Source organism: Salvelinus fontinalis, chromosome 20, assembly GCF_029448725.1.
Source record: "Salvelinus fontinalis isolate EN_2023a chromosome 20, ASM2944872v1, whole genome shotgun sequence".
NCBI lineage: Eukaryota > Metazoa > Chordata > Actinopteri > Salmoniformes > Salmonidae > Salvelinus > Salvelinus fontinalis.
The window spans coordinates 26,829,616-26,848,002 of NC_074684.1; the positions used below are offsets into that span (position 1 = coordinate 26,829,616).

Below are 18,387 nucleotides of genomic sequence, written 5' to 3' on the forward strand. Positions count from 1 at the left end.
ATTTTTAACATTTTTACAATGCATGTGTGCAGCGCATGGCGGAGTAATATGTCCTGTATGCTGCCTGTTAGGGTGCGTGGGAGCAGAATTTAAGACAGGCTCAAATCGACCACACATCCTCCTATCCTACTCATGCATACATGGGAAATCATATTGATGGAAATTTCCTCGAACTCTTGAGGAACCAGTGTGAAGGTTTGAATAGACATGTAGATATGGAAAGCCGTTTCGTGTATTGACTCTGGCAGGCCAAGTCAAGCACATTTTCAACAGAAAACATTCTTGAGACATTCTCAGGAGGCCTCGCCTCTTTCAAATCCGTGCTTACCTCGTTACGTTCGCACAGCGGAACCAATGGATCTCCGGTAACAGTGTCACAGGTCCATTCAGGTCAAGCAACACATTGAGAAGTTGGTGGCCAATATCAATCCTCAGTGAGAGTCTAGTCTAGTGGTCTGACATTCTTTCCTGGGATCATTAAGTGTTTGGAAGGATTGACTTTGGTTTGACTAGTCTTGCTTGCAGAAATGGTGGAACAAACAGACCTTTTTACATGATAGTACATGGAGCTTAGCTCTATTCAGAATGGGAAAAGGGAAAGTTAAGATGACCAGATTTGGGGATAAGAGCCTAACTCTCTTTTAGATCGTTGTTCTCAGCATCCTCGCTACGTATCGAAGGGTAGATGTTTTATAAAATATTGCCCTCCTCTATGTCCTTAGTGTCTGCTGCTGCTGGGGCGCTTACTGTGTCCGACGAGACTGAGCGAAGCATGAAGGTAACGTGGATGGCCGCGCCGGGTAAAGTCATCAACTACCGAGTGACATACACGCCCACCGCTGGGGGCAAAGAGATGGTTGCTAGGGTTCCCGGCACCTCAACCTCCACCGTGCTGAAGCGCCTGACGCCCATGACCACCTATGGCATCAAGGTGCACCCCATTTACAAGCGGGGAGAAGGAAAAGCAAGGCAAGGAGTAGGAACGACACGTACGTTGGTGCATAATTCAACCCCATGATATGAGATACAGTAGGACACATTATGGGAGTATTGTAGGTGGAGCAGGTGTCTTTTCACTAACAAAACCTCAGACACTTGGTTAATACGGAGAGCTTACCACTAACACATGGCATACCATTGGGTTCTAAGACACTGGAATTCCCTATATAGTGCACTACTTTTGACCAGAGCCCTATGGGCCCTGGTAAATAGTAGTGTACTATAAAGGAAATAAGGTGCAGTTTTGGACGTAGGCTAGGACTTAAGACTTGTATTATGGACTAATGAGAAACTGACTGGAATGTGTGTTGGCTGATCTCAATGAAAAAAGACTAGTGTTGCCAAAGTTGAAGTTATTACGTTATTACTTTTCTCCCATGAATTTGAACTGATATGGTTTCTCTATTTGTCTGTCCTCTGATAGTGTCACCTTACAAAGCTCCCAGAAACCTACAGACGTCAGAGCCCGGCAAGAACAGTTTCAGAGTCTCCTGGGACCCAGCTCCAGGAGATGTTCGTGGCTACAAGGTCACCTTCCACCCCAGTGGCGATGATATCGACCTGGGAGAGCTGTTGGTTGGGCCCCATGACAACACTGTGGTGCTCGAGGAGCTCAGGTGAGACACAGGAAGTTCTATCTTCAGACAGAAAGTTGTCGGTGACATTGATCTGACATTCTTAGACGGCTACATAGGACATTGTGAGGATAAAAGTAACTTTAAATCTCATCTCTCCATCTCATCAGGGCCGGAACAAAGTACTCTGTGACTGTGTTTGGAATGTTTGATGGAGGCCACTCTGCAGCACTGGCTGGAGAGGAGAAGACTACCCTCTCCGACGCCCCCGAAGTGCCATTGGAATCTTGGAACGGTAAAACCTTACAATACCTTAACATAACCGACTATAATACACATCTGTACAGACTTAGGATGCATCCCAAATGACACCCTACTCCGCACATAGTGCACTACTTTTGACCAGAGCAGAGGACTATATAGGGATTAGGGAATAGGGGGCCATATGGGATGCAACCATAGAACAGCCACAGAACAGCCACTCCGATAGACACACGGACCAAACCACAGACACACAGCGTCCCAGCCACAGCCCATCTCTGCTCCCACCCCCATTAGAGCAGAGGAGGGGTCTTCCCACTGTGAGAGACATGGTACTAATTATCCCACGAGTGAATTATGTGTTTGTCTAAACTAATCAAAATCACAACCATTAGAATAACACACCACATTATACAGCCATTGATTATAATGAGTACTAATCATTTATAGCTGTTTGGCTTTAATGGTCTTTTCTGCCTCATATGGTGTTAAGACTGTGAAGGGGTGTATTGATAAGTGGGACATTGATATTTTCAGGATTAACTACGGGTGTTTTGACCTCCTTTTGTCTTGCTCCAGTGCCAGTAAAGGATTAGTCAGGTTACACCCCCCCACCCACAAACGTTCAGCATGCCAAACCTATTACGTTGCTGATATTTCTCATCACCGTGCCCATTTGGACAAGCAGCCATATTGTTTCATCCATAATACTTCTTGACATGCAAAAGTTAATATTTCCCATTTTTACATCTCATAAATAGTTAGCATAATGGAAAAAAGTTTCTCTGCTTGCAATTAGAGATGTTTTACAACCATGAGATATGCGCAGTGCCAACCGGGCTGCTGTGGAACAAAACTGCATGCGGCTAGGAAAATGTTATGTTTCTCATATAAGACCCCAGAGAGAAAGCTGGTGACCCTGGGCAGAAATTAGTCTCAGTAATGGGGAGCAGACACACTGACACACAGTAACAGACTGCCCACCGCACCAATTGGAGCAGAGCAAGGGATGTTCCAGTCCACCATGCACCCAGACCAGACCTTGGACACACACGCACACGCACACACGCACACACGCACACACACACACACACACACACACACACACACACACACACACACACACACACACACACACACACACACACACACACATACACACACACACACACACACACACACATACACACACACCATGGGCGTTCACCGCTGACACTAAAACTACTGCAGTAGTTTGGCCCTGGAGTTTAATAATGACCAAGCTAGTGTGGTTATAGGGTGGAATTGGGTTTTTCTTCTCCCTGGCTCAGAGGGTGTTATAGCCCTCGGGGTACTGTATATATGTATCCATAGTGACTGTATGTGGTAGAGCCAATTAGAACTAGGATGACACCAGTGGTGGAAAAAATATTTATTATCATGCTTGAGTAAAAGTAAAGATACATTAATAGAAAAAGAAAAAAAAAAAGTGTCCCAGTAAAATACTACTTGAGTAAAAGTCTAAAAGTATTTGGTTTTAAATATACTTTATTATCAAAAGTAAATGTAATTGTTAAATTATACAAAAATAAAATAAGTACAAGTATATTCCTTATATTAAGCAAACCAGGCCGAACAATTTTTTACTTTAAAAAGTTTTTGCTGAAAGATGGGGGCAACCTCCAACGCTCAAACGAAGCGTTTGTATTTAGTGAGTCTGCCAGATCAGAGGCAGTAGGGATGTCCAGGGATGTTCTCTTGATTATTGTGTGAATTGGAACATTTTCCTGTCCTGCTAAGCATTGAAAATGTAACGTGTCAGGGAAAATGGATGGAGTAAAAAGTACATTATTTTCTTTAGGAATGTAGTGAAATAAAAGTAAAAGTAAAAGTTGTAGAACATATAAATAGTAAAGTACAGATACCCCCAAAAAACGACTTAAATAGTACTTTAAAGTATTTTTACTTAAGTACTTTACACCACTGGATGACACTATAAACAGACTACAGAATGAATCACTCCTTTAAATGACCACATACTAGCCAGTCAACGTAGATAGATTAATCTATTTGCTTTATGTATTTGCTTAATGTGACACTGTGTCCCATTCTAAACAACAAAGTCAGTGTCATCTGTTTTTTATCAGATGCCTCTCAGACAGTGTACACTGTCTCAGTTGATGACATGCGGTTTTGTTGATGAATGTCTCTGAGACTTACACTACTGGTCAAAAGTTTTAGAACACCTTCTCATTCAAGGGTTTTTCTTTATTTGTATTATTTTCTACATTGTAAAATAATAGTGAAAACATCAACATTAAGAAATAGCACATATAGAATCATGTAGTAACCAGAAATATTCTAAACGTGGATTTTATATTTGAGATTCTTCAAATAGCCACCCTTTGCCTTGATGACAGCGTTGCACACTCTAGGAATTCTCTCAACCAGCTTCACTTGGAATAATTTTCCAACAGTCTTGAAGGAGTTCCAACATATACTGAGCACTTGTTGGCTGCTTTTCCTTCACTCTGCGGTCCGACTCATCCCAAACCATCTCAATTTGGTTGAGGTCGGGTGATTGTGGAAGCAAGGTCATCTGATGCAGCACTCCATCTCTCTCCTTCTTGGTAAAATAGCCCTTACACAGCCTGGAGGTGTGTTGGGTCATAGTCCCACTAAGCGCAAACCAGATGGGATGGTGTATTGCTGCAGAATGCTGTGGTAGCCATGCTGGTTAAGTGTGCCTTGAATTCCAGTCCATCTAAATAAATCACAGACAGTGTCACCAGCAAGGCACCCCCACACCATAACATCTCATCCTCCATGCTTTACGGTGGAAAATACACATGCGGAGATCATCCGTTCACCCACACCGCGTCTCACAAAGACACAGCGTTTGGAACCAAAAATCTCTAATTTGGCCTCCAGAGCAAATGACAAAATTCCACCGGTCTAATGTCCATTCAATCAAATGTATTTATAAAGCCCTTTTTACATCAACCGATGTCACAAAGTGCTATACAAAAACCCAGCCTAAAACCCCAAACAGCAAGCAATGCAGATGTAGAAGCACGGTGGCTTGGAAAAACTCCCTATAAAGGCAGGAACCTAGAGAGGAACCAGGCTCTGAGGGGTGGCCAGTCCTCTTGTGGCTGTGCCGGGTGGAGATTATAACAGAACATGGCCAAGATGTTCAAACGTTCAAAGATGACCAGCAGGGTCAAATAATAATCACAGTGGTTGTAGAGGGTGCAGCAGGTCAGCACCTCAGTAGTAAATGTCAGTTGGCTTTTTATAGCCAAGCATTCAGAGTTCGAGACAGCAGGTGCGGCAGAGAGAGAGAGTAGAAAACAGCAGGTCCGGGACAAGGTAGCACGTCCGGTGAACAGGTCAGGGTTCCATAGCCGCAGGCAGAACAGTTGAAACTGGAGCAGCAGCACGACCAGGTGGACAGGGGACAGCAAGGAGTTATCAGGCCAGGTAATCCTGGTCCTAGGGCTCAGGTCCTCCGAGAGAAGAGAAAGAGAAAGAGAGAGAGAATTAAAGGGAGCATACTTAAATTCACACAGGACACCGGATAAGACAGGAGAAATACTCCAGATATCACAGACTGACCCTAGCCCCCCGACACATAAACTACTGCAGCATAAATACTGGAGGCTGAGACAGGAGGGTTCAGGAGACACTGTGGCCCCATCTGATTATACCCCGGACAGGGCCAACCAGGCCCATTGCTTGTGTTTCTTGGCCCAAGCAAGTATCTTCTTCTTATTGGTGTCGGCCACGAAGGCCTGATTCACGCAGTCGCCTCTGAACAGTTGATGTTAAGATGTGTCTGTTACTTGAACTCGGTGAAGCATTTATTTGGGCTGCAATTTCTGACGCTGGTAACTCTAATGAACTTTTCCTCTGCAGCAGAGGTAACTCTGGCGGTCCTCATGCGAGCCAGTTTCATCATTGCGCTTGATGGTTTTTGCGACTTCACTTGAAGAAACGTTCAAAGTTCTTGAAATGTTCCGTATTGACTGACCTTCATGTCTTCAAGTAACGATGGACTGTTGTTTCTCTTTGCTTATTTGAGCTGTTCTTGACATAATATGGACTTGGTCTTTTACCAAATAGGGCTATCTTCTGTATTCCACCCTACCGTGTCTCAACACAACTGATTGGCTCAAACACATTAAGAAGGAAAGAAATTCCATAAATTAACTTTTAAAAAGGCACTCCTGTTAATTGAAATGCCTTCCAGGTGACTACCTCATGAAGCTGGTTGAGAGAATGCCAAGAGTGTGCAAAGCTGTCATCAAGGCAAAGGGTTTCTATTTGAAGTATCTCAAATATAACATATATTTAGATTTGTTTACACTTTTTTGGTTACTACATGATTACATATGTGTTATTTCATAGTTTTGATGTCTTCACTATTATTCTACATGTAGAAAATAGTAGAAATAAAGAAAAACCCTTGAATGAGTAGGTGTTCTGAAACTTTTACCAGTAGTGTAGATTAAGCTTACGGAAAAGCGCTTGTTTACCAGTGTTATAACTCAAACAAACTGGTCCATTATATAATCAGATATACATTTTACAAGGGGCGATCCCCCACACGTCGTTAAGCATCTGTTTTGCATTTTTCATTAAAGAAAAGTGGGTAAATAATTGTTTTCTCTTCTAACCTTTTTTCAATTCGCAGACACCGTGGCAGATTGCATAGCTCGGTGTCCAAACTACTCGGTGCATCTGGCTCTTTTTGCTCGGCTGCAGGACGAGCAAGCAGCAACCCCCTTTCACCCCCACAGGTGTCTGGTGTAGCAAATAGCAAGCACAGCAGGAATTTGCAGTAACTCTGGGAGAGAGGAGTCTGTCGTATATCATCTGTCAGCAGGGTCGGTCTAGTTGTTCAGGGCAGGGGACAAACCCAATGACTGCCCCACATACAGTACATCAAGAAGGCTGCAGGCCACAAAAAGGCCTTGAGGATGTACAACAGGATTGACACAGAAGAAGAAAAAGACCAGAAGAAGACAAAAAATAACAAGACCCAAGGGGAAAACAAGAGTTCATCCCCTCTTCAAGAGAAGAGAAACATACTGCTGCAAAACGAGTTGTAGCAAAACATGTTTATTGTAGATAAAAACGTTCAATGTTAGTGTGTTATTGGGATTTTGGTGATGTCTTTCTGCTTGTTGTTCATCTCTGTGTTTGGTGTGCATATTTTGTTTGTGCATGTCTGTCTGAAAGTGTTTATATTATTCTGTTGTTCTTTGGCACCCTTCTCGCCCCTTCTGACACACATCCTTTCATTTATCACACTACATGGACTGTACACATCCGAGGGGTGTCCATGGTTTCAGGCCTCCCTCTCACGGCCCTCTCCTCCACTCCTTACAGAGGCCAAGTGTAAGAGCCAGGCCAAGGCTGACATCATCCTGCTGGTCGATGGCTCATGGAGTATTGGCCGTCTCAACTTCAAAACCATCCGAGCCTTCATCGCTCGCATTGTTGGTGTATTTGACATCAGCCCTGAGAGAGTCATGATCGGTAATCTTTCTATTGATCAAATCCCATTGGTGATGTGTATGATGGCATTGGTTCATCACCCAGCCCATTCTCTCTAAGTTTGGTCTGGACTTGGTACTGGAAATGGAAATGCATGTTGAATTCTGATCAATCACGCTGGCGTCATACTGTGGTTCTGTTTGTTCTCTCCAGGTATGGTTCAGTACAGTGGAGACCCCAAGACTGAGTGGCATCTGAATGCCCACCCAACCCGTGACGGGCTGCTCAAAGCTGTGGCTGACCTGCCCTACAAAGGGGGAAACACCATGACAGGTGACATATCATGAAATAAAGGGCCAACTGAAAACTGTCATCTTTTTAACTTAAAGATGCACTCTCAAACTTTTGTCTTTTTGTTTTTGCGATTCGTATGATATGTTACGAATCCAATTCGTACTATATTTTGTGGATTTGTTGTGCTTAAGATCCTGGAGTGCATCTTTAACTGAAGTCAACTTAACGTAACATGAAACATTCTCTCTAATGTCTCTGTAGGTATGGCCTTGAACTACATCCTCCAGAACAACTTCAAGCCCAACGTGGGACTGCGTAAAGACTCACGCAAGATCGGTGTGCTCATCACTGACGGCAAGTCGCAGGATGAGATCATCACCAACTCCCAGGTGCTGAGGGACGAAAACATCGAGCTCTACGCCATCGGTGAGTGACCCTCCTAGTGTATAACTGAACAACATTGCATGTTTCAGTTAACCATCAAAGTTTGTGACCATGTCAAACAAGGCAACAGTAAACATGTCATCCGCCAAGAATGATGCAACGCCCCCTTTCGGCCAATCAGTGTCATTTTGCTAGACGCATAATTCACCCATGTTTAATTAAAATCGGGCCAGTGGTCTCTGAGATATTGTGTGTGACTAATGTACGTACAGTTGATTACTATAGTGCCCCCCTTGGGCCAATCAGTGTAATTTTGTAAATTCTGTATCTCTATGATAAGATGCATCATTCATCGTTCACCCATTCATCGAAGCAGGTAGCCTAGTGGTTAGAGCGTTGGACTAGTAACCGAAAGGTTGCTAGATCGAATCCCTGAGCTGACAAGGTAAAAGTCTGTCGTTCTGCCCCTGAACAAGGCAATTAACCCACTGTTCCTAGGCCGTCATTGAAAATAAGAATTTGTTCTCAACCGACTTTCCTAGTTAAATAAAGGTTAAAACATTTAAGTTACAAATAAATTGAGATATCTGGTGTCTGAGATATCGCGTGGGTTAGCAAATCCCTGAATATGTGTGCCAAATTTCATCACTCAAACAGACCAAGAGATATAAACATGTGCGTATTATAGCGCCACTGTGTGGTCAATATGAATGTTCTTGCATAGGTTGAGTCTTGACAGTGTTTGCAACATATGTACCACATTTTGTTACAATACGAATTTCCTTGACTGAGTTATATGCATTAATGTGCCAGACCCCAACCACGTGAATGTTTATTGGTCAATAGCGGCCATGTTGTTTTGGGTAGTGGTCTGAAAATTATTGCGTTGACAGTTTCGTGCAGATCGGTCATGCGGTGCTAGAGGAGGAGCGTTTTTTTCACAAAATGTTAAATGTCGGCAATTTCATCATGGCGGACCTCAGGGGAGAGGGACCAAATGGGGTGAGGGGCGTTTCCTTTCAGAGTTAGAATTTTCAATCGCTTGTTATAGCGCCACCATCTGGCCAATCAGTGTAATTTTGTAAATGCCAGATCACTTTGGCAAGACGCATCATTCACCCATGTTTTGTCAAAATCGGGCTAGTGGTGTCTGAGATATCGCGTGTGATGAACGTGCAAATGTATGCACGTACTAATGTACAGAGACAGATCCACAGTCCTCTCATCAATTTCATTGTGGGGGACAATGAAAACATACATTTTACAATAAACAGATTTTTGTGTTGTGATTGTATCATAAACAGAGGACAGTTGAGTCTATTTTGTCATGATCCCAACAGAAGTATATATTGTGGTGTTATGTGGTTTCTAGGTGTGAAGAACGCTGATGAGAATGAGTTGAGGTCCATTGCCTCAGACCCAGATGAGATTCACATGTACAACGTGAATGACTTCTCCTTTCTGCTGGATATAGTTGATGAGCTCACCATCAACCTCTGTAACAGTGTGAAGGGTCCAGGTAAGTCCAACATCCTCTCTTATTCTCTCTCTCTCTCTCTCTCTCTCTCTCTCTCTCTCTCTCTCTCTCTCTCTCTCTCTCTCTCTCTCTCTCTCTCTCTCTCTCTCTCTCTCTCTCTCTCTCTCTCTCTCTCTCTCTCTCTCTCTCTCTCTCTCTCTCTCTCTCTCTCTCTCTCTCTCTCTCTCTCTCTCTCTCTCTCTCTCTCTCTCTCTCTCTCTCTCTCTCTCTCTCTCTCTTCTCTCGCTCTCGCACTCTCTTTCAAATCATGGTAAGCTAGTTCTTTGTACGCTGGATATTGTACTTGGGACAGCATTTAGGGGTTTAGGGGTATTTCTAATCTAAGATAGCATCAGATGGCAAGGAAAATACATTAAAAAGCCATTTAACCTGTAAGCCAGAAAAAGCTGTACTGATATCTCCCATCAGTTGAATAAATGGATTAGCATAGCATGTGGAGCATAGCAATAAGAACAGCATGATTTATGAGATGAGCCAATGAAAAGACAGAACAAATGCCAACACTTGTGGATATTGCCTCGAAACTGTCACTAGTTTGCACACTTGATACATTTAGTTTATTGACTTAAGTTAGATAAGGTCCAACCAGTTGATGGAAACTTTTGTTTTTTGGACACACTCTTGTCCTTCAATAAAATTTATGAGGAGACAAAATAGTGATTTACTCCATGGGGATGGAAACATAAAAAAATATATATATTTTGTCGGTGAGGCTGAGGTGAAAGGGACAGATTTGTGGTTGGAAAATTGAGTGTGTGAAATATTTGACGTGTCGGCTCACATTCCCTCTGCTCTTCGACCAGGAGGAGGCCTGGAGCCGCCTACTAACCTAGTGACTTCCGAGGTGACCCACCACTCGTTCCGTGCCACCTGGACAGGGCCCGAAGGTCCAGTGGAAAAGTATCGCATCGACTACATGCCCGTGGCGGGAGGAGTCACTGAACAGGTAAGCCTATAGTACTGTACCTCCCCTCAACTCAATCACCTCACCTCTCCAAGGTCATAGCATTTTAAGAGCATCAGCTATTCATCGTCACACCTGGTTTGGATTTGACAGAGAATTGGCTGAATGATTCCTTTTGGTCTGAATTCCTCTCTCACACCTCCATGGTTCGTCTTGCCATGAGGTGATCTGGTTACTTTGTCAGCGGTCTAATTTTAGTCTGTTTATCCAGGACTTTCTGGTGTAGGAACTGCCCTATATGCCGCCTCGCTGGAGATTTCACAGTTATCAAGTTTATCCAGTGTAACATTTTTGCTTAAATCCACCTAGTTCCCATCTTCGATCCATTTCTTGTGGATCTGATTCAGTCAGATTAAGCCATCTGGCGCTCTTCTCAGCATTGAGAAGTGGACCACAGTGGCTGAGGCAGACCTGCATTCAGTTACACTTACTGTAACCTTCTGTCACTTATGTCCTCATAAATACAGGACTGGGTCTATTCTGTGCATTGTGTTTTCATTGGCCCATGTCAGGGTTTGGGTGGTTCTAGTGAGCCCTGTCTGAAAGCAAGACCAAAGACTTTCCACCAGGCCCCAACCTTGGTCCAGTGTTGTCCGGTTTTGGCCGGGGTAGGCCGTCATTGTAAATAAGGATTTGTTCTTAACTGACTTGCCTAGTTAAATAAAGGTTAAAAAAAACTTCAACCAGACCCAGTTAGTTTAGACTTGTTGCATAACTCCTCCTGCTGGAAAAGAGAATCCTGGCCTTCCAACCATTCTCCTTCATTTTTATTGCTTGCATTGGAACCCTAAACACATATTCACACAAATAAATCAGATTTCACTTTCAATTTGCTGATATGTGGTCCATTCTTTTGGATATCCCTCTGAAACATAGAAGCGAGAGTACGTGTGCAAGAAGATTTCAGCTTTGTTTTGGGTTTCTTAAACGTGTGCCGTATTAGGAACATTTCATTTTGACCTGCTGTAATTACAATATTATCCCATGACGAATTTGAAACTCCTTGGCAGACAGCAGTACAGAGGGGGGACTTGAGGTCACCGTCTATCTTCTGGTCTACCTCCTGTTGAATATACTTGGATTTTGAGCTTGGGGTTTCCTGCATAACGACCATGCCCTTTTCTCTCTCTTTAGATGTTTGTCGATGGGACGGTCACCACTGTGGTCCTGACCAAGCTGACACCTCTGACCGAGTACATGGTCAACGTTTTCTCCGTGACTGGAGAGGAGACCAGCGCAGAGCCGCTGAAGGGCACTGAAACCACCTGTAAGTGTTGCAGCTGTTCTGCTCCCTCGCCTCCTCTCCTCTCCTCCTTTCTGTTTGTCTTCCTCTTCGTCGGTTTCCTCACACAACCTCATCCCAATTACCCAGAGTAAACCTTGAAGTCACCTCCTATAAACGTGTCCAGGTTCAGCCAATCCAATATTCTTATTTGGATGTCGAATTATGTAAGAAGAGCTACAGTGATAGACAGGAAGTGTATTGAGATGAGTTTCACAAAGACGCTGTTCGGTTGCCCTCAGGGGGACAGCGATGGTTAAAAGGAAACTTTCATGTGGGGATAGCAGCTCTTATGACTTCCACTCTTGTGGGAGGGCATTTGTTTCATTACGGTACACAATGCTGAAATAAACAACATCCCCTGCCAACCCATGCTCATTAAGCTGTTTTAATTGGGTTAGACATGGATGGAACTTGTTTATATTGCTCTTGTAGGCCTATTAAGCAAAGTCATTTACACAACCAGGGGTATATTGGGTCTGATTGGTGGCAGTAAAGTGTTAAACAACATCAAGTTCCCATAGGGTTTCCCATTGGAAAATGCAGAAGTATAGGTTTCTTATGGGGAGAATAACCATAATCCTCTCCTTCTTGGCTTCATTAAGAGTGTCTTAAGAAAACTGACATAATTCCACATGATGGATAAGTACACAGGGCTTAGATTTTTATGGTGGACGTTATAAGATATTTCTCACTGTCATAAAGCATTGTTATTGTTTTGTAGGCCGCCACTTAGACACCACAACAGTAGTGTTAGATCACTTGTCGTTTCCTTTATTTGTCATTTTAAACTAGCACGGTGAGTAGGATCGTCATGCTTCTGTCATAAACACAGAGGCTGGATGTGTTGAGGATGTCTCTACACTAGTAGTTAGGTGGTAACTGTGGTTGAGGATGTCTCTACGCTAGTAGTTAGGTGGTAACTGTGGTTGAGGATGTCCCTACACTAGTAGTTAGGTGGTAACTGTGGTTGAGGATGTCTCTACACTAGTAGTTAGGTGGTAACTGTGGTTGAGGATGTCTCTACACTAGTAGTTAGGTGGTAACTGTGGTTGAGGATGTCTCTACACTAGTAGTTAGGTGGTAACTGTGGTTGAGGATGTCTCTACACTAGTAGTTAGGTGGTAACTGTGGTTGAGGATGTCTCTACACTAGTAGTTAGGTGGTAACTGTGGTTGAGGATGTCTCTACGCTAGTAGTTAGGTGGTAACTGTGGTTGAGGATGTCTCTACACTAGTAGTTAGGTGGTAACTGTGGTTGAGGATGTCTCTACACTAGTAGTTAGGTGGTAACTGTGGTTGAGGATGTCTCTACGCTAGTAGTTAGGTGGTAACTGTGGTTGAGGATGTCTCTACGCTAGTAGTTAGGTGGTAACTGTGGTTGAGGATGTCTCTACGCTAGTAGTTAGGTGGTAACTGTGGTTGAGGATGTCTCTACACTAGTAGTTAGGTGGTAACTGTGGTTGAGGATGTCTCTACACTAGTAGTTAGGTGGTAACTGTGGTTGAGGATGTCTCTACGCTAGTAGTTAGGTGGTAACTGTGGTTGAGGATGTCTCTACACTAGTAGTTAGGTGGTAACTGTGGTTGAGGATGTCTCTACACTAGTAGTTAGGTGGTAACTGTGGTTGAGGATGTCTCTACACTAGTAGTTAGGTGGTAACTGTGGTTGAGGATGTCTCTACGCTAGTAGTTAGGTGGTAACTGTGGTTGAGGATGTCTCTACACTAGTAGTTAGGTGGTAACTGTGGTTGAGGATGTCCCTACACTAGTAGTTAGGTGGTAACTGTGGTTGAGGATGTCTCTACACGAGTAGTTAGGTGGTAACTGTGGTTGAGGATGTCTCTACACTAGTAGTTAGGTGGTAACTGTGGTTGAGGATGTCCCTACACTAGTAGTTAGGTGGTAACTGTGGTTGAGGATGTCTCTACACTAGTAGTTAGGTGGTAACTGTGGTTGAGGATGTCTCTACACTAGTAGTTAGGTGGTAACTGTGGTTGAGGATGTCTCTACACTAGTAGTTAGGTGGTAACTGTGGTTGAGGATGTCTCTACACTAGTAGTTAGGTGGTAACTGTGGTTGAGGATGTCTCTACACTAGTAGTTAGGTGGTAACTGTGGTTGAGGATGTCTCTACACTAGTAGTTAGGTGGTAACTGTGGTTGAGGATGTCTCTACACTAGTAGTTAGGTGGTAACTGTGGTTGAGGATGTCTCTACACTAGTAGTTAGGTGGTAACTGTGGTTGAGGATGTCTCTACACGAGTAGTTAGGTGGTAACTGTGGTTGAGGATGTCTCTACACTAGTAGTTAGGTGGTAACTGTGGTTGAGGATGTCTCTACACTAGTAGTTAGGTGGTAACTGTGTGGTTGAGGATGTCTCTACGCTAGTAGTTAGGTGGTAACTGTGGTTGAGGATGTCTCTACACTAGTAGTTAGGTGGTAACTGTGTGGTTGAGGATGTCTCTACGCTAGTAGTTAGGTGGTAACTGTGGTTGAGGATGTCTCTACGCTAGTAGTTAGGTGGTAACTGTGGTTGAGGATGTCTCTACGCTAGTAGTTAGGTGGTAACTGTGTGGTTGAGGATGTCTCTACGCTAGTAGTTAGGTGGTAACTGTGGTTGAGGATGTCTCTACGCTAGTAGTTAGGTGGTAACTGTGGTTGAGGATGTCTCTACACTAGTAGTTAGGTGGTAACTGTGGTTGAGGATGTCTCTACGCTAGTAGTTAGGTGGTAACTGTGGTTGAGGATGTCTCTACACTAGTAGTTAGGTGGTAACTGTGGTTGAGGATGTCTCTACACTAGTAGTTAGGTGGTAACTGTGGTTGAGGATGTCTCTACACTAGTAGTTAGGTGGTAACTGTGGTTGAGGATGTCTCTACACTAGTAGTTAGGTGGTAACTGTGGTTGAGGATGTCTCTACACTAGTAGTTAGGTGGTAACTGTGGTTGAGGATGTCTCTACACTAGTAGTTAGGTGGTAACTGTGGTTGAGGATGTCTCTACACTAGTAGTTAGGTGGTAACTGTGGTTGAGGATGTCTCTACGCTAGTAGTTAGGTGGTAACTGTGGTTGAGGATGTCTCTACGCTAGTAGTTAGGTGGTAACTGTGGTTGAGGATGTCTCTACGCTAGTAGTTAGGTGGTAACTGTGGTTGAGGATGTCTCTACGCTAGTAGTTAGGTGGTAACTGTGGTTGAGGATGTCTCTACACTAGTAGTTAGGTGGTAACTGTGGTTGAGGATGTCTCTACACTAGTAGTTAGGTGGTAACTGTGGTTGAGGATGTCTCTACACTAGTAGTTAGGTGGTAACTGTGGTTGAGGATGTCTCTACACTAGTAGTTAGGTGGTAACTGTGGTTGAGGATGTCTCTACACTAGTAGTTAGGTGGTAACTGTGGTTGAGGATGTCTCTACACTAGTAGTTAGGTGGTAACTGTGGTTGAGGATGTCTCTACACTAGTAGTTAGGTGGTAACTGTGGTTGAGGATGTCTCTACACTAGTAGTTAGGTGGTAACTGTGGTTGAGGATGTCTCTACGCTAGTAGTTAGGTGGTAACTGTGGTTGAGGATGTCTCTACGCTAGTAGTTAGGTGGTAACTGTGGTTGAGGATGTCTCTACACTAGTAGTTAGGTGGTAACTGTGGTTGAGGATGTCTCTACGCTAGTAGTTACGTGGTAACTGTGGTTGAGGATGTCTCTACACTAGTAGTTAGGTGGTAACTGTGGTTGAGGATGTCTCTACACTAGTAGTTAGGTGGTAACTGTGGTTGAGGATGTCTCTACGCTAGTAGTTAGGTGGTAACTGTGGTTGAGGATGTCTCTACGCTAGTAGTTAGGTGGTAACTGTGGTTGAGGATGTCTCTACGCTAGTAGTTAGGTGGTAACTGTGGTTGAGGATGTCTCTACGCTAGTAGTTAGGTGGTAACTGTGGTTGAGGATGTCTCTACGCTAGTAGTTAGGTGGTAACTGTGGTTGAGGATGTCTCTACACTAGTAGTTAGGTGTTAACTGTGGTTGAGGATGTCTCTACACGAGTAGTTAGGTGGTAACTGTGGTTGAGGATGTCTCTACACGAGTAGTTAGGTGGTAACTGTGGTTGAGGATGTCTCTACACTAGTAGTTAGGTGGTAACTGTGGTTGAGGATGTCTCTACGCTAGTAGTTAGGTGGTAACTGTGGTTGAGGATGTCTCTACACTAGTAGTTAGGTGGTAACTGTGGTTGAGGATGTCTCTACACTAGTAGTTAGGTGGTAACTGTGGTTGAGGATGTCTCTACACTAGTAGTTAGGTGGTAACTGTGTGGTTGAGGATGTCTCTACACTAGTAGTTAGGTGGTAACTGTGTGGTTGAGTATGTCTCTACACTAGTAGTTAGGTGGTAACTGTGTGGTTGAGGATGTCTCTACGGTAGTAGTTAGGTGGTAACTGTGGTTGAGGATGTCTCTACGCTAGTAGTTAGGTGGTAACTGTGGTTGAGGATGTCTCTACACTAGTAGTTAGGTGGTAACTGTGGTTGAGGATGTCTCTACGCTAGTAGTTAGGTGGTAACTGTGGTTGAGGATGTCTCTACACTAGTAGTTAGGTGGTAACTGTGGTTGAGGATGTCTCTACACTAGTAGTTAGGTGGTAACTGTGTGGTTGAGGATGTCTCTACGCTAGTAGTTAGGTGGTAACTGTGGTTGAGGATGTCTCTACACTAGTAGTTAGGTGGTAACTGTGGTTGAGGATGTCTCTACACTAGTAGTTAGGTGGTAACTGTGGTTGAGGATGTCTCTACACGAGTAGTTAGGTGGTAACTGTGGTTGAGGATGTCTCTACGCTAGTAGTTAGGTGGTAACTGTGGTTGAGGATGTCTCTACACGAGTAGTTAGGTGGTAACTGTGGTTGAGGATGTCTCTACGCTAGTAGTTAGGTGGTAACTGTGGTTGAGGATGTCTCTACACTAGTAGTTAGGTGGTAACTGTGGTTGAGGATGTCTCTACGCTAGTAGTTAGGTGGTAACTGTGGTTGAGGATGTCTCTACACTAGTAGTTAGGTGGTAACTGTAGTTGAGGATGTCCCTACACTAGTAGTTAGGTGGTAACTGTGGTTGAGGATGTCTCTACGCTAGTAGTTAGGTGGTAACTGTGGTTGAGGATGTCTCTACACTAGTAGTTAGGTGGTAACTGTGGTTGAGGATGTCTCTACACTAGTAGTTAGGTGGTAACTGTGGTTGAGGATGTCTCTACGCTAGTAGTTAGGTGGTAACTGTGGTTGAGGATGTCTCTACGCTGGTAGTTAGGTGGTAACTGTGGTTGAGGATGTCTCTACGCTAGTAGTTAGGTGGTAACTGTGGTTGAGGATGTCTCTACGCTAGTAGTTAGGTGGTAACTGTGGTTGAGGATGTCTCTACGCTAGTAGTTAGGTGGTAACTGTGGTTGAGGATGTCTCTACGCTAGTAGTTAGGTGGTAACTGTGGTTGAGGATGTCTCTACGCTAGTAGTTAGGTGGTAACTGTGGTTGAGGATGTCTCTACGCTAGTAGTTAGGTGGTAACTGTGGTTGAGGATGTCTCTACGCTAGTAGTTAGGTGGTAACTGTGGTTGAGGATGTCTCTACGCTAGTAGTTAGGTGGTAACTGTGGTTGAGGATGTCTCTACACGAGTAGTTAGGTGGTAACTGTGGTTGAGGATGTCTCTACACTAGTAGTTAGGTGGTAACTGTGGTTGAGGATGTCCCTACACTAGTAGTTAGGTGGTAACTGTGGTTGAGGATGTCCCTACACTAGTAGTTAGGTGGTAACTGTGGTTGAGGATGTCTCTACGCTAGTAGTTAGGTGGTAACTGTGGTTGAGGATGTCTCTACACTAGTAGTTAGGTGGTAACTGTGGTTGAGGATGTCTCTACACTAGTAGTTAGGTGGTAACTGTGGTTGAGGATGTCTCTACACTAGTAGTTAGGTGGTAACTGTGGTTGAGGATGTCTCTACGCTAGTAGTTAGGTGGTAACTGTGGTTGAGGATGTCTCTACGCTAGTAGTTAGGTGGTAACTGTGGTTGAGGATGTCTCTACGCTAGTAGTTAGGTGGTAACTGTGGTTGAGGATGTCCCTACACTAGTAGTTAGGTGGTAACTGTGGTTGAGGATGTCTCTACGCTAGTAGTTAGGTGGTAACTGTGGTTGAGGATGTCTCTACGCTAGTAGTTAGGTGGTAACTGTGGTTGAGGATGTCTCTACGCTAGTAGTTAGGTGGTAACTGTGGTTGAGGATGTCTCTACGCTAGTAGTTAGGTGGTAACTGTGGTTGAGGATGTCTCTACACTAGTAGTTAGGTGGTAACTGTGGTTGAGGATGTCTCTACACTAGTAGTTAGGTGGTAACTGTGGTTGAGGATGTCTCTACACTAGTAGTTAGGTGGTAACTGTGGTTGAGGATGTCTCTACACTCCCCCTCTCTAAAACAGTTTCCCCTCACAATACCAATGGTTCTAAGACTCACTCACTTTCATTCCCCTGCCCCCCTCTCACTTTCATTCCCCTGCCCCCCTCTCACTTTCATTCCCCTGCCCCCCTCTCACTTTCATTCCCCTGCCCCCCTCTCACTTTCATTCCCCTGCCCCCCTCTCACTTTCATTCCCCTGC

The 18,387-nt window shown here is 44.1% G+C and overlaps 1 protein-coding gene across 1 annotated transcript in view; it reads left to right on the forward strand.

Moving 5' to 3' along the window:
* LOC129817604 (collagen alpha-1(XII) chain-like) overlaps positions 1-18,387 on the forward strand; it is a 107,013-nt gene that overhangs the window by 34,785 nt on the left and 53,841 nt on the right. The window contains exons 15-23 of the mRNA XM_055873031.1: positions 723-989; positions 1,424-1,616; positions 1,745-1,869; positions 7,209-7,358; positions 7,530-7,649; positions 7,872-8,036; positions 9,367-9,513; positions 10,335-10,477; positions 11,630-11,762. Of these exons, the coding sequence (XP_055729006.1) occupies positions 723-989; positions 1,424-1,616; positions 1,745-1,869; positions 7,209-7,358; positions 7,530-7,649; positions 7,872-8,036; positions 9,367-9,513; positions 10,335-10,477; positions 11,630-11,762 (1,443 nt within the window). The remainder of the gene's footprint in view (positions 1-722; positions 990-1,423; positions 1,617-1,744; positions 1,870-7,208; positions 7,359-7,529; positions 7,650-7,871; positions 8,037-9,366; positions 9,514-10,334; positions 10,478-11,629; positions 11,763-18,387) is intronic.